We start from the raw sequence: 23,635 nt of genomic DNA on the forward strand, positions 1-23,635 counted from the left end.
ANNANAATACAATACAATACAATACAATACAATACAATACAATACAATACAATACAATACAGCAATCAATCATATATACAGCCTTTTAGTGACTGACTTCTTTCACTTGGCATAAGGCTTTTTACATCCATCCAAGATGTTGGGGATGTCAATCATTCATTCCTTTTTTGTTTGGCGGTATTCAATTAAGTGAATGCGACACAGATGATTTTTCCATTCATTCCCTGAAGGATACAGGAGTTGTTTTCAGTTTGGGCTAATTAGGAAGGAAGCTGTCAAAACCTACATGCACAGGTTTTTGGGTGAACTTAGGTTTTTATTTCTCATACCTAAAAGTAGGATGTTTGTCTTATGATAAGTATATGTTTAACTTTTTAGAGAAACTGCTAATCCATTCTCCAAATGGCTGTACCATTTAGCATCTCCAACAATGTATGAGAGCTCTAATTGCACTGCATCCTCTCCAGTACCTGGTACTATCAATATTTTTTATCTTACTTGGTCTAACAGGTGAGTTATAGGATCCCTGATGTTAATGATGTCGAAAAACTTTACATGTGCTTAGTTTCCATTTGCATATCCTCTTTTGTGCTGTCTCTGTTCAAGTATTTCACCCGTATTTTAATCCAGTTGTTTTCCTAGTGAGTTTTGAAAGTTCCTATATATTCTGGATAGAAGTCCTATGCTGCGTATGTGATCTGCAAATATGTTCTCCTAGCCTGCAGATTGCTTTTTATTCTCTTAATTGTTTCATTCACAGAGGAAAAGTTGTTAATTTTGATTAGGTCCATCTTTTGTCCTTTAATAGATCATGATTTTGGGTATCAGGTCTAAGAACTCTTTGCCTAACCATAAAACAGAAACCTTCTCCTATGTTTTATTCTATAATTTTAAAGTTTTACCTTTTATTTTTTATTTTCATAAATTGAATAAGAAAAAAGTTTTACACTTTACATTTTGAACTTGGATCCCTTTTGGGTTAACTTTTGTATACATCTAACATTTGGGTCAAAGTTTTGTTCTTTTTCCATATGGATACTCAATTGCTCCAGTACAATTTGATGAAAACACTGCTTTCTCCCTTGGATGAACTTTGCAACTTTGTCAAAATCAACTGCCCATATTTGAATGGGTCTGACATTACTGGACTTGTTAGTCTCCTTCCCGTGATTTAATGCATCTGTCCCTTCACCACTACCACACCTCTTGATTGCTACTTTATAATACGTCTTAAAATAGGATGGTGTGATTCCTCCAACCTTATTCTTATTCAAAACTGTTTTAGATAACTCTAGTTCCCTTTTCTTTCCATATAAAATTTAGCATCAGTTTCTCCACTTCTACAAGAAAAATCTTACTGGAATTTGTATTTAAATTACTTTAAATCTATATATCAATTTGAGAATTGTCATTTACTATACTGAATCTTCCAATTCCTGAACATCGCATGATTTATTTATTTAGATCTTCTTTGATTTCTTCTGTTTTGTAAATTTCCACATACATATCCTATACAGAATTTGTTAGATTTTATCTAAGCATTTTCTTAGAGCTGCTGCATAACATAAATAATTTTTGTATTTCCCTTTCCAATTATACATTGCTGGTATACAGAAAGATGGTTTTTTTTTTAATGGATTTATGATGTATCCTTGCTAAATTCACGAATGAGTTCTAGTTTTATTATGGACTCCTTGAGATTTTCTATGTAGACAGTCATGTCATCTGTGAACAGGCACAGTTTTCTTTCTGTATTTTTAAAAAACTGGGCCCTGATATATCTAACATTGACTCCTTTGGAAATAAGAACCTAGGCAGTTATGAACCTGACATGCCATGCCTAAATAGAGGGCTGACTCTCAAGGATCACTTACAGTGGCCTTACAAGGATCACTTACAAGGATCACTTACACGATCATTAAACATGCTCAGTCTACTAGTTCCAGTCTCCTTCCTTTGCGCTTGGGATTTGTGTTGTCACAGACCTAACAAGTCTAACATAGAAGTCACCCAAGCACTGGCTAGTTTGACATTCAGGTAGTATATGCTTTTCAAGAGAAAAAATAGCAACATGAGAAATCTATTATATACTTTTTGTTTATGTTTCTTTTTAAAAAATAAACCAAATTTACTATAACCCATTCAGCATAACACCAACTTAGCAACAGCCCTTAGTAAAAACTAAGTCTATGTATTAAGAAAATGTGAAGTAAAAGAACAATTAAAATGAAGTCAGTCAATGATGGCACTTCTTAGAAAAGTAAGCTTTAAGATGGTTATCTGGAATATCTGATGAAGTGAGTAAGTCAGCCTTTCTCAACCACTATTCCAAGAGAATTATGCACTTAAGAAAATAATCTGAGTGACGGCTTTTTAATTCACTCAAGGATAGTATGCAGCTAATACCATTCTAGATGCTTAGGAGAAGGGTTAATTCACTATATAATGAATGCCTTAGGACATTCAATCACATATGTTCAGGCTTAATTCTCTCAGAAAACAAGAACTGAGAAAGGCTGGAATAGAGATTCAAGACTCAAGAAACAGCAGAAGAGACTTTAAAATGAAAACATACCATTAGCATTTAGAAACGGAGTCATAAAAACATTTTTATTGAGAGCTCCCATGAGCTAGTCACTATAAGGTACTAGAAATACAAACATACAAACCTATAGGAATTAAAGGAAGGTAAATGGTAGAACCAGAAATGTGGATGGGAAAGGTAAATAATGAGTGAATAAAAGAGGAAAACAAGGTGATATGAAGTCCAGAACTTTTCCAAAGATGCTCTCACACCAAAACAGAAGTCTCAATAGCCTCTTTATCCCATGTAATCAAATTCACTTGACAGATAACCTCACTGTTTTCCTCTGATCCACCAAACAGTACTGGTCACAGTGATACCAGTTTCTGGTATTTTGACCTATATATACATATTTCAATATAAGTTAACATCAAATATCATTTTATGATGTCTTGCAGACCACAAACAAAATCTAATCTGCTTTCTAATCCTTTCACCAACCCCTAAAATCCTAAAGATGAAGGTGTATCACCCGTCAGAGTAACCTCTATTTGTCATGAACTCTCCTAAAAGTGAGTGCATCTGTGGGCCACCAAACTTTCAGATGTTAGTCCTTGAGGCCTCAGTTTTATCATCTATGAAAATATTTTAAATCTCTAAAATCCTTTCTAGTTCTAACAGTCTATGAATATGTGAATCTGCCAAAAAGATTTTTAATTATCTATAAATAGTTTTGTATTAAGAAAGCGTGTGGGCAGTAGGTATTTGGCCACGGGGCTACAAAGAAACTTATTAAATATTTTACAAAGTCTATCCCTAATTAAAAGTTTTTCCCATTCCTTATAAAAAAAGGCCTCAGACCATTCTCATTAGCTGGCAAGAGATCTTAAGCAGGGTAGCCCATAAATAAATAGCTTAAATAAAACTATTGCTCATTGTGTGAACTGTTATGCTACTCTACTATCTATCCAAACACTTGGCGAGGCAGTGTTACAAAAGACAAATCCATATATTCACAGTAGATATATTAAAATTAAACTACTTCTTTCTCATCTACTATACCAAAAAAAAGAGGCTTTTAATAAAACACCATTCTTATATAAAAGTCAAAAGTTCGGGCTCAAAAGAAAAGCAGATACAGAAAATGAAAAAATAGGAAGAAAACAAAAAGTACTTCAAAGAAGATTTTTAAAAAACTACAAGATAAGGGAACAGAAAACACAGACATTAAAAGATCAGTCAATTAAAAGTTGTCTAGGATCTACAGGTCTCTAAGTTTAGAAACCTTTAAGATATACATGTATAAGCAAAGCAGTATTGGGATAAACAAAAGAAACTAAGAAATTAGGCAAACCATACTGATGCTGTTTAAATAAGCATTTGTTAAGTACATCAGAAAATATTCATGCATGACTCTCAGTCACAGTTGGATTTTGAATTAGGGTCTTTTATATATTTTATATATATATGTGTCTGTGTGTATGTGTGTGTGTGTATAATATATATGTGTGTGTGTATATATATACACACATACAGACACACACACATATAAAAAATATATAAAAGAATTAAATTTAAAATTTAAAAAAATCCCTGAAATGTCTACATTATTCTTTCTTCCATCATTCATCCTGGAATATCTACCATACAAATCAAAACTTAACAGAGTATTAAAGTATATTATATTCAAATAGAATATTTGGATGACAAATCTCCAATAAAATTAAGAAAAATAATTATTTGGTAAATAACTGACAAATAACTGCAAAATATTTAAGTGCAAGTCAATTCACTTACACAGAAGACTCTCATTATGCCAACCATCATGTTGCCATTATTAGGTATCAGGGAAACAACAGGAAAATTTGTCTTCAGCAGTAGCAGAATCTCAACCACACTCCATCCTTATGGGCATTTGACATCTCTTTTTCCAAGATGTGTGCAATGTGTCAACATCAATGCCACTACTGACACCTTGTCATTATTTTTGTTGCTTTGCCTCTTCCTTTGCATATAACTGAGAATTAAGGTAGGAAAATTTTAAAAATAAGCCCAATAGTAGAAATAAGAATGAGAAAGTTGAAGTAGACAGAAATGGGCTTTAACAATTGCAATTCATTTTAGAAGTGAAATTAGAGGCGTTAATTTAGGAGTAAGTACAGAAATCTATACTCAAAGGATCCTGGGTTGCCTGAATTCCAGAGTGAGAACAATATGTGATGCTAGTGACAGAATTCTCAATAGTGGCAAACTACCAAAGAGTGTGCTGCTGGTTCACATGACACACATGTTGTACACTATTATTGTATGAGCCTATTTTCAGCTATATTTGAAACAAGTCCAATACATTCTCCATATTTGTGGTAAACTTCTAGGTACACAACTCTAAGTCCTACACATATAAAACTACTATTATATTCCATGTAGACTAAAACAAAATTATTTCCCAGTTAACTAAACTACACTAGACTGTAAGGCTCCCAAGAGCAGTGATACATTACTAGGTCTTGTTTCTTTTATTGCACTTAGTACATTTTCAGATATATAGAGATGTTCTGCAAATGTCTGTTGAGTAAACGAGTGAATGAGTAGAGAATAAAACAGACCACCAATCTTGATAGAGGATATCTTCCAGTTACAAGGGACTCCTGGTCCTAAATAAATAAATCCATCCTTGCATATCTTGTTCTCATAAACTTATATAGACGTATGGGAGAAAAAAAATAACAGAGATGGGAGAAAGTGTGGGAGGACAACAGACTAAAAATTCCATTTCAGAAAGTTTATGTTTTTTGCAAGAGCCGTAACAGAACAGTACATAAAATATATTTCACAAGGGAGAAAGAACTTTGTAGACCTATATGATCTCACAATTAATACTTTAAGGTTAACCTAAAAAGAACCACAAAATACACATTACAATTCACAAAGGTATATACATTGTTTAAACATTGAAACCAGTATTTTTTAAAATGACCTTGTCTTAAACCCGGTTTTCTTGGTGGATTTACCAAAAAATAGACACTCCTCAGAGACTGTTTTATCAGATAAAGTAAATGAGGTCTTAACTACATGCACTATTGCCTTTTTAAAAAGCCAAACAAAACATTCTGCTTTGTCAGAGTTAGAAAAAAAATAAAACAACCAGTGCTACCATGCTGAGATGCAGTAAAATAAAAGCAAAGTGGTTTCAAAAATAAATACGGGATATATATTATTCTTGTATTGGAAGAAACTGACAGGCCCTCATCCACAATCACATGTGTATTCAATTATACTTAATTAAAGTTGGGCTACACAAGTTTCAGGGTTTTTTTTCTCTCTCTCTCTTGATAGGGCTAGAAAACAAGTTTTCTTAAAGCAACAAAAAAGCTGACAGATGGTGTCTCTTTGGATACAATCCAATGATCTGCTCCTACTGTGCCCTTCCAAGTGCAACTCACTTTCATGCACCTTAGCTCCAGTAGAAGTGGGGGAAAAAAAAGACAAGAAAGGAAGGTACAATGGTCATACATCTCTATATGATTTAGCAGTCCCCTCCTTTAAAATAATCATAATAGGAATTTCAAATTCCATTCCATTGGACAAAATGGATGCATCTTAGGAGTCATCTGACAATACAAAATAGATATACAGCAGGAATTCTCCTAGCCTACCTCCATTTGACAGACTCACTACATAAGGCCCACATTCCCCATTCTCTCTGTAAAACTCTGCTGCCTACAGCATGTTTCTCAGATTTAATAGGCTATCTTCTAGATGAGTCTCAAACTTGACTTCTAACTGGCTTTCCTTTCAATTAACTAAACAACTACAGTATAGACCCCGGAGCAGAAAATGGGGCTAGAGGCCACTGACGTTATGGTTTATTGAAAAAACTGGTCAGATGATGTGGTTCAAGTCATAATTCTGCCACTTACTAGCTCTGTGGCCTTAAGCAAATGGCAGTCTACTTAAGCCTGAGGTTTGCCTTCTTATAGTTGTCATAGTAATAAAGTTAACAATACTATATATTGAACAGATACTATGTACCAAGCATAGTGCTGATTAAACCTATGACCTCTTATCGTTCTCACAACACTATTATTATTATCATCATTTTATAAACGAGGAAATTGAAACCTATAGAGAGGCTGAATAACTTATGCCAATGATAGCAGCAGGAGGCAGACAAATGCCTAGGAAGAGAGTGTCAGGTCCCCAGTGAAACCCCACTTTCAAACCAAAGACAGTTTAAAGCCTGAAAGCCAAGCTACAAGTCAAACCCACGGACCAGATTGAGAACCTGTCTTCCCATTTGGCACACTTTCCTCTGATTGATCCCCACCCTCCACCAATTTTACTTTAACCTACCCTTTCCTTACTGGTTTTCTACACTATGGTGCCCACCTTTGAGTGGTGCCTTCATTTTGGCCTTTTTTGCATACTCACAAACCAATCAGCATGCACTTCCCATTCTAAGTCCATAAAAAGTCCCAGACCCAGACACACAGAGCGAGAGAGAGAATCCACCCGACTACAGGGGTGGGGGACCACCCCCTGCATCCCCCGTCCACTGAGAGCTGTTCCATCACTCAAGAAAATTCTTCTCTGCCTATCCTAACCCTTCTAATTGTCAGTGTAAGCTCATTCTTCTTGGATGTGGGATAAGAGCTTGGGAACCACCAAATGCAGGTACAAGCTATAGTACAGGTGAACCGAGTGGGCAGGGTGCCTCCAGTGGTAGGCCCGGGGCTGAGTGAGGCCTGGGTCGGGGGGCATCATTGGCTGTGGAGGTCCCTGGTTGGCAAAGTGGCCCAGAAAAATCCAGCGTCATCAAGATCTGAGCCCAAGCATTCTCAAGCTACCTTTCTCTGACCATTCCCTTATTCAAAACACCACCACAGTGATTTATCATTCTCTGTGCAAGACATGGTGTTTCACATACAATAACCACTGCTTATGGGTTTTGTTTTGGTTCTCCCCACCCCACTACTGCTTAAATTGCCTTTAAACCCACCTATAAGACATTTCAAGACACAGCCTAAATATTACTTTCCATGGAAGCACTCTCCAACTCATCCAAACAATCCATCATACAATGTGAGCTTACAACTTAATTGTTTTGTGCTTGTTTAACTCTGTTCTGTGGGATTCTCAAGGGCAGATACCACATGAACTCATCTTTTTATGTTCAACTACATTTGTTTAACAAATCAAAGTCCCGGCTGGGTGTGGTTGCTCACACCTGTAATCCCAGAGCTTTGGGAGGAAAAGGCAGGAGGATTGCTTGAAGCCAGGAGTTCAGGACCAACCTGGGCAACAAAACAAACTGAGATCCTGTCTCTACAAAAAATTAAACAAACAAAAAAAAACAAATCAATGCCCAGTTGCAGGGCTCTTTGGTCTTCTTAAAGAACAAACGTATGAAATAAATAAAATTCTTTTTAAAGATAACAAATATAATGAACTTTCTCAACTGTAAAAGCATCTCTAAATTGTTCTATCAATGTATAGCCACTCCATGAACTACCCTGAAGAAAGTGTTGACTATTCTACTCAATTAACTTTAAACTAAGTTTGCTTTAATGAAGTGCCTCAATTTGAGCACCTTTAAATTTTTGCTTTTTATCCAAATTCATTCTGCCTTCTTCAAATTAAATAGTTTTGTTAGAAATCTGATAAGCAAGAGGTACTTTTCAGAAAGGGCAAGAGAATCCTACAACATGCTAGAATTTGAAATGATTTTTTTAAATCAGTCATGTCTCTGTGCTAGTAACTAAGAAAACTATATATATATATTCAATTCAAAGTTTATACAAAATAATGATTAAAAAGTTTACAAAATATAACATTAACTCCTAATATTGTCCAAGTTTTTTAACTGAGCTGCTCTCTTTAAAAGCATTCACTAAGCCAGCATTTGAAAGTTCTGCAACTTAAGGATAATTACTTTGCAGGTATGAGCCAATAGTGCCATCCACTGTTCCTATGAATGATCTTTCCCAAGTACAGTCTTACATTGCACTAGAAATAAGCATTACTTTAAAATTTCATTTGTACAATATTTTAGTGAAATAAGATATTTTGGGATTCCATTGAAGACATAAAAAAGACTGCAAATTTCAGGACAACTGGTTTGTGGATAAAAGAGTAAAAATGCAGTTCAGAATTGCCATAAATGCCTCAATTTCACACATTTAATTGTTTCATATAACTTTCACTTCATTCATAGTCCAAACTATCATATTCTTTTTTTCTACAAAACAATCATCTATAGTAAGAGAAGCAATTAGAACTATATTCCAGGTTAGCCAGAAAATTTTTTCTGCATTTAAGAAACACTGCTGTCAACTGAAATACTTAACAAACATTTATGGAGTGAATACTGTGAAAAAGACACTGTGCTAAAAGCTACAGAAGTGACTAAGATGATTTTTTTTTTTTTTTTTTTTTTTGTCAAACAATCACTTAAAACTGAACAGGTGAAATAGGAAATTGAAGAACCAACATTGAATAGCATAAAGTCATAACCTCACATTCTGGTCCTAGCAAATTTCTTGCCTAAATAATAGAAAGAATAGAAAGAAATCAAGGGTAGAAGGGGTCTCAGAGAATGACGGTAGAGTAGAAGATACAGCAGCATAAAGATTTGAAAAAAAAATATGTATTAATGTGCTAAGCTATACATTCAGTAGGTAGCACCATACCCATGCCAGAAAAGACATCATCTCTAAGATCTCATCTAATTTATTCAAGTCATGCTGCTAGAAAATACAGTGTCTATGACTCCAAACTCCAAGTGCAGAGCTCTTTCCAATGTATCAGAGATTCTATTACCTTCTCCAGAATAGGCTGGTGCCACATTCTAGGCTCATGACAAAGATTAAGGTCCCTGCTGCCCATAAAGCTTACAGAAGAACACGAATAATAACCACAGCTCTGTACTAATCTTAGGCTGTGCAGATAAAACAGTTATAATACCCAGATTTTAAGTTTCACGAGAGAGCCATGTTAGGAAAACTATAAATTTACTTTTGAAAGAATATAATGTAGCGAACATCATATAATTGTGTGACTTGATGTAAGCTACAACTGTTAGGCACAGTCACACTCTGAGCTAGTATTTAATCAGAAAGGCCACCTTCCAGAGGAGATTGCTGTGTATGTTTAAGCTATCTTTTATCTTTAGTCAACACTAGAGGCTTTGCTAATTAGCATAGTAAATAATAAGTTTCCATTTTTGAAAGTACTAGTCAACTACTAATCACAAGTAGTTAATAGCATAAAAGACAGTCGAAATAGAGTCTCAGTTAAAGAAGGGACACTCGAGATAAGTAGATTGGCTAAAATATTTTCCAAAACAGAGTAAAGAATCTTGCAGCACACACTTGCCTAAATCAGTGTTTCTCAAACTATATATAATGACAGAGCAGGATTTTTACTTCCAACCTCTTATAAACCAGTATCTGTGTAAAATACAGTGAAAATGAATTATAACTCACTGCTGTGACCTTAAACTGCCTTAAAAGTCTCTAAAATGCTTGCCCTCAATTTGTGTACTCATCACAGACCAGCAATCTGCAGTTAACTGGTCCACAGAACACACTTTGGTTAGACTGGCCTAGACCATGAAAGATGTGATTCTGGCTTGTCCCTGCCCCACTCTCACTCCAGACACTAGGAAAGGAATTCTGGTTGCTTGAGGATATATTATCTGTAGTGAGACACTATATTGCTTCATCTGGCTCAAGTGAACCTTTCTTACAAGGTTTGATTTCACCACCCAAAAAGAGAGAGAACGAGGACTCCACCAACATAACAAGAACGACTGGACTGTGCCAGCTTGCTTAATAAATTCCTACTGGAGACTGTGGACTAGGACTTGTTTTCATTAGAACCTGACAGCAGAGTTGTCAGGTTATAATGAAATAATGAGTTTGAAATATCCATTCAAATATTTGCAGATAGCCTGCATATCCAGGAGTGGAATAGAAACTGATAAATTCTGTACATTACAGACATAAAGTGTAAAAATCTGAGTTAGTTTTCCCAAAGCCAGAGCGTTGCAGGGGGAAAAAAAATACTTTTAAAAATGATAACAAATTCAAGAATATAATCTCAAGGAAAATTAGATTCCCCTTAAAGGTTCTCAGTTACCACCATATGTCTGACTGATGGCAAATAACAAGAAAGACAAGATAAATTTTAAAAGAGAAAGTATCAGTAAAATATCACAGGGTCAGACAGTATTTTCTAAGATGTGTTTAGCCTGAGGGAGGATTTCAAACCTTCGAGCTAAGGATAATCTGATAGGAGTATCTTAAAAATGATATAATTTATATAAGAACTGCGAAGCAGCATCTAACTCTTGGCTTTGGAAGATAAAAATTGCCAAGGGACTGTCAAAAAGGATGACTTTCATAGGGACACAGAAGGTAAAATAAAGCACAGATGTCCTTTATGCCACAATTTCCAATTTTTTACTTTTGTGCCCTACACTAGCCCCTACCCTGTCTCCATACTCTATTCCCACTGCTAGAAAAAATAAGGGAATCACGGCCGGGTGTGGTGGCTCACCAGTAATCCCAGCACTTTGGGAGGCCGAGGCGGGCGGATCACGAGGTCAGGAGATCGAGACCATCCTGGTTAACAGGGTGAAACCCCATCTCCACTGAAAATACAAAAAATAAGCCGGGTGTGGTGGCGGGCACCTGTAGTCTCAGCTACTCGGGAGGCTGAGGCAGGAGAATGGCGTGAACCCAGGAGGCGGAGCTTGCAGTGGGCCGAGATCGCGCCACTGCACTCCAGCCTGGGAGACAGAGCAAGACTCGTCTCAAAAGAAAAAAGAAAAAGAAAAGAAAAAATAAGGGAGTCACACAAATGGGGACCAGACAAAACTGAGCTTTTCAACCTTAGCTTATTTCTTCCATTCATGGACATGTTGACTCCCTATGATACTGACCATAACATTTGATTGACTTTTTAAAAAATTCTACATAAGTATCCACACATACCCTATCCTGCTGTGCCCATCCAAAATGCATACAATCTGAAATTTTCAACTTCTGACTTCGCTGAAGCAACTGATGTACTTTTATGTTTTGCTTTATTTTATTTATTTAGAGATGAAGTCTCACTCTGTCGCCCAGGCTGGAGTGCAGTGGCATGATGTCAGCTCACTGTAACCTCCACTCCCTGGGTTCAAGCAATTCTCCTGCCTCAGCCTCCCGAGTAGCTGGGATTACAGGCATGCACCACCACACCCAGCTAATTTTTGTATTTTTAGTAGAGGCAGAGTTTCACCATGTTGACCAGGCTGGTTTCGAACTACTGACCTCAGGTGATCCACCTGCCTCAGCCTCCCAAAGTGCTGGGATTACAGGCGTGATCCACCGCACCTAGCCATCCTTTTATATTTTAAGTTAGAAATATAATAAGGCATAACAACTTTGCAAAGTCTAATGGTTCTAATAGTAACTTCAGTAATTTGCTAATACATATAATAAAAGTTGCTACAAATGGGACCCTTTTCCTAAATGAAAAATGAAAAATTTATGGAAAGTCAGATCTACATATTTAATCTGGAAGCAATAAAATTTTGAAAAGTGTTAGGATTTTACTGAGAAGGCTCATTTCTCTACTGATAATTATGAGTATAATCATTTTAAAACATTTAAAAGCAAGTGAAAAAAAGCAATGAGCTCCACCAGCATGAAAAAAATGAAATCCGGCTGGGCACAGTGGCTCACACCTGTAATCCCAGCACTTTGGGAGGCCAAGGTGGGTGGATCACAAGGTCAGGAGTTCAAGACCAGCCTGGCCAATATGGTGAAACCCTGTCTCTACTAAAAATACAAAAATTAGCTGGGTGTGGTGGCGTGCGCCTGTAGTACCAGCTACTCTGGAGGCTAAGGCAGAAGAATCAACTGAACTCAGGAGGCGGAGCTTGCAGTGAGCCGAGCTCATGCCACTGCACTCCAGCCTGGGTGACAGAGCAAGACCCCATCTCAAAAAATAAAATAAAATAACATAAAATAACATAACGTAACATAAATAAAATAAAATAAAATAAAATAAAATAAAGAAATCCAAGCTAATATGTTATAGAATGATAGTGTGGACAAATACTTATGGGAATGCTTTCATGTGACAGCAAGTGATATGGCTGCAACCGATTCAGGAAGATGATTAGCAGTCTGAGAAAATTAGAAACTCATTTCTCATTCTGGGACAATATGGATTAAATTTTCTTCACATGAAAAGCGTTATTTGCTAATGTACTGAGGATCAACACTCTAATGTGAAGGATACAAGAGGATGAGAGTGATACCAAATCCAGTGAGCTTTCACTCTTTTAAAGTGCAGGCCCATTTTGAAGAAAACATTAAGTCTATAAGAGAGAAAATTCAAATAATATACATAAAATATTTTACCTAAAGGCTATTTAAAATGGTTACCTAAAGCAAATTTTTAAAATTTTAAATTGTAAACATTAAAAAATTTTAAATATTTTAAAATTAATTTTAATTAATGTATAGCAACAAAAACTAATAACTTATAAAACATTTACTCAACAAATATTTATTGAGTGCAGTCAGCCCTCTGTATCCACGTGTGTGCTATATCTACAGATTGAACCAATCATAGATTGAAATTATTTGGGGCCGGGTGCGATGGCTCAAGCCTATAATCCCAGCACTTTGGGAGGTCGAGGTGCGCAGATCACAAGGTCAGGACTTCAAGAGTAGCCTGGCCAATATGGTGAAACCCCGTCTTTACTAAAAATATAAAAATTAGCCAGGTGTGGTGGCACACGCCTGTAGTCCCAGCTACTCGGGAGACTGAGGCAGAAGAACTGCTTGAACCCAGGAGGTGGAGGTTGCAGTGAGCCGAGATCGCACCACTGTACTCCAGCCTGGGCGACAGACTGAGACTCCACATTAGAAAAAAAAAAGAAAATATTTGGAAGAAAAAAACAAAACACTTAAAATAATGCAACAATTAAAAGAAACTAAATTTTTAAAATATAGTATAACAACTATTTATGTAGCATTTATATTTTATTAGGTATTATTAGTAATCTAGAGATGATTTAAAGTATATTGGAAAGAGTCAGTGGGTTATATGAAAATACTACACCTTTTTTTGTTTTTTTTTTTTGAAACGGAGTCTAGCTCTGTCTCCAGGCTGGAGTTTAGTGGTGCGATCTCATCTGACTGTAACCTCTGCCTCCCAGGTTCAAGTGATTCCCCTGCCTCAGCCTCCCGAGTAGCTGGGATTACAGGCACATGCTGCCACACCCAGCTAATTTTTGTATTTTTAGTAGAGACGGGGTTTCACCTTGTTGGCCAGGATGGTCTCAATCTCCTGACCTCATGATCCACCCACCTCGGCCTCCCAAAGTGCTGGGATTACAGGCAGGAGCCACCACACTCGGCCAATACTACACCATTTTATATGAGGTACTTTAGTGTGCACAGATTTTGTATCTGAGGAGGTCCTAGAACTAATCCCCTGCAGATACCGAGGGACAACTGTATTCACTTTGTACTAAACACTGAACTCGAAGATAATAATGTAATGACAACTGAAACACATTCAGCACCCAAGCAGCTTAGAATGTAGTGGAAGATACAAATGACACAGTCTGTAAAGTGCCATCATCAGGATATATAGGGAATGCTGTGGACATAAATTAGAGGGAGGGATAGATGTAGCCTGGTTGTGGAGGGAGAAACAAGCAGACATCCCAAGAAAGGAGCACATAGCTGAGTGCAGGAGGCTCACCCATGAGGTGAATGGGGAAGAACAGACACGCCAGGAAAACCCTTCAGCCTACGGGGAGGCCTGCAATCAAGACAGAGAAGAATCTGGAGTTTGGAGAATTTCAAGTAGTTCAGGAAGACTGAATACTGGAGTGTGAAGTGGGGAGTGACAAAATGAAGAAGAACATAGGGACCAGAAAAATAAACAGTTAAAAACAGACACTCAATAGGCCAAATACGTACCTGGAAAGTTACCGTGCAGAGACCTAATGAATCCTAATCTAACAGAGTTTGACAGACCTTGAAATACTAATGTTTTAAAGGAATGTGTCTAGCCAAAAGCCCCGCATAAACACACACACAAAACCAGCATTCTTCAGCCAGGCACAGTGGCTCATGCCTGTATTCCCAACACTCTGGAAGGCTGAGGCAAGTGGATTGCCTGAGTTCAGGAGTTCGAGACTAGCCTGGGCAACACACTGAAACTCTGCCTCTACTAAAGTAGAAAAAATTATCCAGGCATGGTGGTATGCACTTGTAATCCCAGCTACTCGGGAGGCTGAGATAGGAGAATCGCTTGAACCCAGAGGCGGAGGTTGTAGTGAGCCGAGATCACGCCACTGCACTCCAGCCTAGGCAACAGAGGGAGACTTCATCTCAAAAAACAAAAAACAAAACACAAAAAAAAAAACACTGCATTTTTCAGGAGAAAGCATGATTAGCCAGCAAACTCCAAATATTATTGTCCAATTTGCAAAGCAATCTGTACCATGATGATAGTTCAGCATAGTCCCGCTAAACTGTCAAATTATATAACTTATTCATTCATTCATTCAGTAAATAAATATGCATTAAATCCCTACTGTGTATAATGTTCTACTTACTGGGGACAGAGTGGTAAATAACAAGATCAAAAAGGCCCTGCTCTCATGGAGTATATATGCCAGTGAGGAGAGACAATTAAAATACAAATAAATGACCATTTACATATTCCAATGCCAATTAAAGTTACAGAGGAAAACAAGGCAACTAAAAAAAAGAGAAGGAATGTTAGAACGTTTGAGGTTTTAAATAGGATCATCAGGAGTTGTGGGAAAGTATTACAATGTTTGAATGAAGGGGAAAGAAGAACTGAGGCAGGGGAAAGCAAACAGCCTTGCATTTATAATTTGGCTCAGGCTGGACAGACAGAATGAATATGTGAGGTACTCAGTCAAGTGACAACTATACTTCTCACTGTTAAATTCTGCTTAAATTACTACTTTCTGAGCTTGATAAGTTTGGGTTTCTGAATCTTCAACGCTGAAGGCCAGATGCTGGTCCACCACAAATTCACCAAGTCACTGAATGCCACTCCATGGGGCTTTTTGGGAAAAACCAAATGACTTTGGTCAACCTTCTCTAGTCTTTGACAGCAGCGTGGAGGATAAACCAGAAACTGGTGAGACTACAGAAAAGAGGGCTAGTGGCAACACAACTGCCACTGTTCTGGAGGAAGTAAAGGCATTGGATTCAGAGAAACAGGCAGATGGTGGACAAGGAAGCTGTTCACCAGTTCTCAATGAGAAGGAACATGAAGAAAGAACAGAAAGGAAGGAAAACAATTTCAAATAAAAGGGAAGGAGGATGAAGTAGAAAGGGGCAGAACAGCTTAAATCTGTGAGGAATGAGATGTGGTTGTATGGGTAATTAGCTGCTCCCTGTGATTTAAGAAACAGAAGGCCTTCATCTCATCAAATTTTCAGAAAACGTTTCTTTTTCTGATGGACTCATAATTTAAAGAATGCAAAAATTCAAAAAATGCTTATGAAACAAATGAGTATACCAAGAGGTATAATCAAGGACTTTAAATCAAGGTGTGGAAATTAAAAGAGTACTTAATATTCTGTCATGATGCTTCTTTTAAGTTTAAAGCTCAGAAGAATAATATTTTAAAATATGCATCTCAAATAGTGAATAATCAAAGTGTGGTTAGTATCTTGGGCAACATTTACTATACCTTTACTAAAAAAAACAGTCGAATATGACAAGTGTCTTAATCACTCCACAAAATAAAGTGCTAATTTTTTTTAAAGATTTTAAATAAGGCCATAGCTGGGAAATGAAATTCATGTTTATTACCAAAAATGGAAATAATATTAAAGTTATAAAACCCTGCTGCAAATGTAAGTGCAGTTTACATACAGGAAACATTTCAGAAGAAACTGCATTCGAGCACATTTTGTAATTTTTCTTTCCCAAGAAAATGTTCGGCTACTTTTCTATGTCACATGTCCAAGAAAAAAAATTAAATTCATGAAATATACTGAATATTTTATGAGTAAGTTCGAGAGATGCTTACCCAGTATTGATGGAAATGATTTCTATCAGTGGATTCTTCCTAATCTTCGGCAAATCCAATCGTGCTCCCCCCAGCCGCCTTCCATTATCCTTTTTCTGACCCAGCAGTCTCACAGAGTGACCTTCAAACCAAGCACATAAATATACATTAGCAAGAGTCACACACTTCACTATAACTTAATGCTTTCAACAAACGTGTTCATTTAACTTCTTTTTGGGAGCAGGGGAAACAACATAAAGGAGTGAAGCGTGATCATTTAAACTTAAGAAATACCGTCAAAAGGGAAAACAGTGGCCGAGGGCAGTGGCTCACACCTGTAATCCCAGCACTTTGGGAGGCCAAGGTGGGTGGATCACCTGAGGTCAGGAGTTTGAGACCAGCCTGACCAACATGGTGAAACTCCATCTCTACTAAAATACAAAATTAGCCAGGTGTTGTGGCGGGTGCCTGTAATCCCAGCTACTTGGGAGGCTGAGGCATAAGAATAGCTTGAGCCCGGGAGGTGGAGTTTGCAGTGAGCCGAGATGGCACCACTGCACTCCAGCCTAGGTCACAGAGTGAAACTCCGTCTCAAAAAAAACAAAACAAAACAAAACAAAAAACGGAAAAACAGCTGTATTCAAGGCCTATTTGCTCTGCTTATATTGGAACAGATGAGAAACAGAATACCCTCAAAATATCATTTCTACAGTTATAAATACTCTCTAGCATAGGCCATATACGTACGTGCAGCAAGAAGGGTTGGCTTGGGCACTGGGCCTGCCTGCCACTACATCACAGAAAAAATGAGTAATAATAATAATAAGACAAAAGCAATCCCAAGTAACTGCTCAAAGCAAACAACAAATCAAAGAAGTAAATAATCGAAAAGCTGAGATAAAATTGCCCTTTAGGGCTGGATTTTTTAAACAAACAAACATTTTAAACTTATTTTTACACAATGCCACAAAAGGAAATCAGATCACTACTAAGAGCTATTAAAATGTCTGTAATTTTTAAATTTTGATATAATTTCACACTTGTAGAAAAAGTGGAAGAACACAAAATACAAAAAAATCCCATACCCTTCAGATTCAATTATTATTTTACCATATTTATTTGTCATTTGTTCTTTCTATATGGACATATTGTATTTTGGGTTTTTTTGTTTGTTTGGTTGGTTGGTTTTTTGGGTTTTTTTTAGTTTTGTTTTGTTTGTTTTAAGAGACAGGGTCTCGCTATATTGCCTAGGCTGATTTCAAACTTCTGGGCTTAAGCAGTCCTCCTGTCTCAGCCTCCCAAAGTGCTGGGATTACAGGCATGAGCCACTTCACCCGGCCTAGACCTATTATTTTTATAACTTTACTGAGGTATATCCTATAGCCTATAAAATTCACACACTATGAGAGTAAGAGTCTATGATTGTCAATACATTTGTAAAGTTTTGGCCAGGCGTGGTGGCTCACACCTATAATCCTGGCATTTTGTGAGGCCAAGGCAGGCAGACCAGCCCAGCCAACATGGTGAAACCTCGTCTCTACTAAAAATACCAAAATTAGCTGGGTGTGGTGACATGCACCTGTAAGCCCAGCTACTCAAGAGAGTGAGGCAAGAGAATCACCTGAACCTGGGTGACAGAGGTTGCAATGAGCCAAGATCACGCCACTGCACTCCAGCCTGGGCGACAGAGTGAGACTCCGTCTCAAAGAAAAAAAGTTTTCTAATCATCACAATAACTCAATTTTAGAAATATGATGTAAATGTTCTAAAACTGAATGGAACAACTGAATGGAACATCACCCCAAAATAAGAATTTTGGGGAGTGATGTAAATGTTCTAAAATTGAGCTTATTAGAGTCTATCTCTATTCCCATACCAAATAGAGGGAATTTTGTTAATCCACTGACCAGCTGATTGACATTTGAATTGTTTCCAATTAACAGCTACCATAAAAATGCTTCTGTGAACATTCGCATGCAAGTTTTTATACAGACATATGTTCTATTTCCCTTGGATATATTCCTAGGAGTAGAACTGCTGGATCATGTGGTAAATTTATATTTAACATTTTAAGAAACAACAGCTTACAAAAGCAGTCATACCATTTTATATTCCCACCAGCAATGTATGAGGTTTTGAGTTTCTTCATATCCTTGCCAATACTTAGTACTACAACTTCTTCTGATAACAGCCATTCTAATGGGTGTGTAGTGGTATGTGACTGTGGTTTGAATATGCATTTCCACAGTGAGGAATGATGTTGAGTACTTTTTCATGTGATTATCAGCCAAATGTATTTCTTATTCAGTAGAATGTTATGATAATCAATTTTATATGTCAACTTGACTGTGCCACAGGGTACCCAGATATTTTGATATTATTCTGAATGTCTCTGTGAGGGTGTTTCTAGATAAGATACCATTTGAATTGGCAGACTAGGTAAAGCAAATTGCCTTCCCAGTGTGGATGAGCCTCATCCAATTAAATAAAGGTCTCAATTAAAAAAAAAAAAAGGCTAAGAGTGAGCTCCTCCTGACTGACTGTATGAGCTAGAACACAGGTCCATTTCAGCCTTTAGATTCACACTGAAATATCGTCTCTTCTTGGGTCTCAAGTGTGCCAGCCTGTGGACTGTAACTTAACACCATTGGCTCTCCTGTTTCTTAGGCCTTTGAACTCAGACTGGAATTACATACACAACAGCTCTCTGAGGTTTCCAGCTTGCTGAACGCAGATCTTGGAACTTCTCAACCTCCACAGCTGCATGTGCCAATTCCTTACACTACATCTCTTTCTATATATACACCCATTGGTCCCAACTAATACAAATGTCTACTCCAGTATTTTGCCAGTATTTTAATCAGAGTATTTGTCTTACTGAGTTGTAAGAATTATTTACACATTATGGTTACAAGACCTTTATCAGATATATGATTTATAAATATTTTCTCTCAGTCTGTGCCTTATATTTTCACGTTCACGATGGTGTGTCTTGAAAAGTAAATGTTTTTTCCATTTAATGAAGTTCAATGTATCCAATTTTTTCTTTTATGGCTCATGCTTTTGGTGTCACATCTGAGAACTCTTTAGCTATATTAAGGGACAGAGATTTATCATGTGTTTTCTTCTACATGTTTTATTGTTTCTGTCTTATATTTATGTCTAGAATTCACTTTATTTTTATGTACAGTGAAGGCCTAAGCTCTTTTTTTAATATGGATATTCAATTGTCCTGATGCTATTTCTTTTCCTTCTTCCTCTTTTGTGCTATTGGCACACATATTAACATATATAGTGGTATACAGTAGCACCACTTATCTGTGGCTTTGCTTCCCACGGATTCAGTTACCCACAGTACAGTATAAGAAGATATTTTGAGACAGGGAGAGAGAGACCCCACATTCTCATAACTTTTATTATATTGTATTGTAATAATTATTCTTTTTTTTTTTTTTTTTTTTTTTTTTGAGACGGAGTCTAGCTCTGTGGCCCAGGCTGGAGTGCAGTGGCCGGATCTCAGCTCACTGCAAGCTCTGCCTCCCGGGTTTACACCATTCTCCTGCCTCAGCCTCCTGAGTAGCTGGGACTACAGGCGCCCGCCACGTCGCCTGGCTAGTTTTTTGTATTTTTTAGTAGAGACGGGGTTTCACCGTGTTAGCCAGGATGGTCTCGAACTCCTGACCTCGTGATCCGCCCGTCTCGGCCTCCCAAAGTGCTGGGATTACAGGCTTGAGCCACCGCGCCCGGCACTCTATTTTCTTACTATTGTTGTCAATCTCTTACTGTGCCTAGTTTGTGAATGAAACTTTATCATAGGTATGGATGTATGTATAGGAAAAAACACGGGACACACAGGGTTTCGTACTCTCCATAGTTTCAGGCATCCACTGGGGGATCTTGGAATGTATCTCTCATGGTTAAGGGAAGACTCATGTAAAGCTAAAATACAGTGCTATAATTATTGTTTGTTACATAATTATATGTTTTTTCTGTTTTGTTTTCTATGAGACAGGGTCTCACTCTGTCACCCAGGCCAGAGTGCAATGGCACAATCATGGCTCACTGCAGCCTCGACTTCCTGGGCTCAAGCGATCCTTCCATCTCAGCCTCCTGAGGAGCTGAGACTACAGGTGTGCACCACGACGTCCATTACTTTTTAAATTTTTTTAATAGAGATGAGGTCTTGCCATGTTGTCCAAGCTGGTCTCAAACTCCTGGGATTAGGTGATACTCCCACCTTGGCCTCCCAAAGTACTAGAATTAAAAGTATGAGTCACTGCACCTGGCCTATGTATTTTTTTAATAATGAAAACGTGAAAAATATGTTTACTCATATAAATACCATTTCTAGCATGTTTCACTGCTCCTTGGAATCCAAGTTATTATTCAGTGCCTCTTCTTTGCTGCCTGACAAACTTTCAATATTTCTTACAAAGTCCATTCCAGTTTCTGCTGCATGTGCAGAAGAAACAACTTCTGGTTAACTTAAGGTATGTGGAGAGTTTCACAAGCCTCATAGCACTAGCTCAGCTCCCAGAATTCCCCGCTAAAACCCTGGCTAGTCCGTCTGTCCATTGCTTGCACCCAACAGGTCAGTAACTTCAGTCCAGTAGAGCTGCAGACCTTCCCTACTGCTTGCCATCAAAATCTCCACCGTATCTGACAGTTCTCCAAATCCACTGCTCTGTCTCAGGAGCAGCCAGGAAGCTGCTGGCTTTCATGGCCTGTTTTGCCCTAGTTGCAACCTTGTCCACTGAGCAGAGGAGGGAAAATGGAGCCGCCTCAGCATAAATACCAAGACTTACACTGTTTTTATCCGAAGTTCAGTTTTTTCATGAATAAACACTTCTCAGTTTGTTGAATGCTTTTAGTTGATTTCCGGAGTACTGACATGATTTGCTTTTGACTGCTTGTGCAACTTTAGCATTGTTTTTGAGAAGAAGGTTTGTTGACCTCCTCATGCCATCATGACAGAAGCATATCAAATGCAACTTTTAAGAAGCAATCATTAAAATAACTTCAAATACATAATTAGAACAGCTCTAAGATTCTAAGTACTTACATACATGTTTCATTGCCTGTCATTTAAGAAAGCTTTATTGCTTAAATATCTCCGGTACAACTTTTTACAACCAAAAGTAATAAAACCATCAGTCATAGCCTTTTTGCACTACTCACCTTAATAAGAAACATTTAGTACTTTATTTGTTCTGAAAATTTATGCTCCAACATAGAAACAAGCTAAAGTCAAGCAAGCATTTGGCATGTTGGATTCCACAGATTTTCAAGATAAGTTAAATTCTCCAATCAAAAGCCCAGTTAATGAAGAGGTGTGCAAGACTGGCATGCTAACATAATAGTTCTCCAAGAGATGCCAAGAGTTCAAAAACGACTATGCAAAACCATGCTATTTTCATACTTGCATGAGACAAATTTCATTATATCCTGCTGAGATTCCAGTAATATGCAGCCTGTACTAATAACATTTGATAAATTATTCATCTGCACTATCTACATGCAAATAAAGGGAAGTATCTCTGCCTGATGATATAATGAGTTATTTTCCAATCCAATGATTCATTAAAGAGCAGCAGACCTAACAATAGTCTGGTTTTTTAAAATTGAAAACTATAGCACACTAAAGACAAAGTAGGAAATAACATAACAGTCACTTGTTATATCTGGCCAAAGATGAAAGGAGGGAATTTCAACCATAAAACAATTCTTTGTTTAAAAATGGAGTAGCAGAACAAAACTTTTATTTGTAATACACCCTTTCATTTAGAAATCCTCTTTCAAACAGAACTGCTGTTTCAAATTAATTCCTTAAGTCCATAAACCATATAGTAAATATAAATACTGTGAATCCTTACCTATTTTATGTACAGTTAGCAATACTGTCGCCATCTAAAACAAACTAAAACTTGCCAGAATAAAGAATAAAACTGAAAAAGCAAGTCTTTGGAAAGAAAAGGAGAGAGAACAAGGACTCAGGATCAGAGAAACATGCTGAAAGATTTGAGATGTGAAAGGTAAAAGGCAAATTTTTGGAGCGAATTTGTCCTGAAAATGAGCACGCTATACTTACGAAAGGACCGTGAGGCAAAGACCACAATTACACATTCACACATTCCTTCTTTATTTGATCCTTTCTCATTAGCCACTGAGGCCTAGCACTGTCACAGAAAAAGAATGGCTGCTCACTGAGCACTGGTTTATTTTGTGATTACTGTGAATCAGCCTTTTGGCTTGAATGAAGGGAAAGAGAAAAGAAAGAAGGCAAACCAGTATAGAAAAGAAAAGGGAGTGAGTTTTACATTGTTTCAATCCCATGTAATAAGAAATTAAAGGAGGAAATAGTAATAGGAACAGATGGGGAGATGACGCTCAGTGTGACAAGATCAACTGATAATGACATGAGGCCACCGAGGAGATGGTGATAAATATGTAAAGTGACTAAAAGAGATATGCAACTTTAATAAAAAGATGAGAAAGGAAGACTGGCATATATTTAGAATGAGACATACTCAAAAACGTTGTATTTCTGAGATCTTTTATCTTTTCCATTTTAAATGTAAGTTCACATTTCACCTCCTCTAAATAATGGTCAAATATGTCTCGGTGGGTTTATTAACCCTCTTTAATAAACATCTCTCTGAGTTGTTACTTACAAGTGTCAGACACAATTCAATCCTGTTAAAACCAAATTCAATTTTAAGCCCTGAGGTTTTCAGCAGTTATTCATAAATCAGCTACAAAATCTGATTCCACGCTGGTTTTTACATTTGATCTAATCCATTAAAGAATGTTACTAAACCATTTTACCAACTAAAATTATTATATGTTGTAAAATTTGAACCAAAAGCTAGCTTTTGATACAATTCACTGTTGTGTACACATTTCTGAATTCATAATAGTGAAATATTTATGAGAAGAGAAACCAAGACATTGTATATTTTGGTACAGTAATTGCTACACTAGTTGAATCAATGTTCAACGCTGTCTATCGATCTTCAAGAACAAATATGTTTTCTAAATCTCATG

General features: G+C 37.1%; 1 protein-coding gene across 1 annotated transcript in view; it reads right to left on the reverse strand.

Moving 5' to 3' along the window:
• The window catches only part of CDKAL1 (CDKAL1 threonylcarbamoyladenosine tRNA methylthiotransferase), a 603,344-nt gene that overhangs the window by 441,680 nt on the left and 138,029 nt on the right, over nucleotides 1-23,635 (reverse strand). Inside the window, exon 5 of the mRNA XM_017873093.1 lies at nucleotides 16,613-16,733. Within this exon, the coding sequence (XP_017728582.1) occupies nucleotides 16,613-16,733 (121 nt within the window). The remainder of the gene's footprint in view (nucleotides 1-16,612; nucleotides 16,734-23,635) is intronic.

Source organism: Rhinopithecus bieti, unplaced genomic scaffold (assembly GCF_001698545.2).
Source record: "Rhinopithecus bieti isolate Rb0 unplaced genomic scaffold, ASM169854v2 scaffold_7724, whole genome shotgun sequence".
NCBI classification, from domain to species: Eukaryota; Metazoa; Chordata; class Mammalia; order Primates; family Cercopithecidae; genus Rhinopithecus; species Rhinopithecus bieti.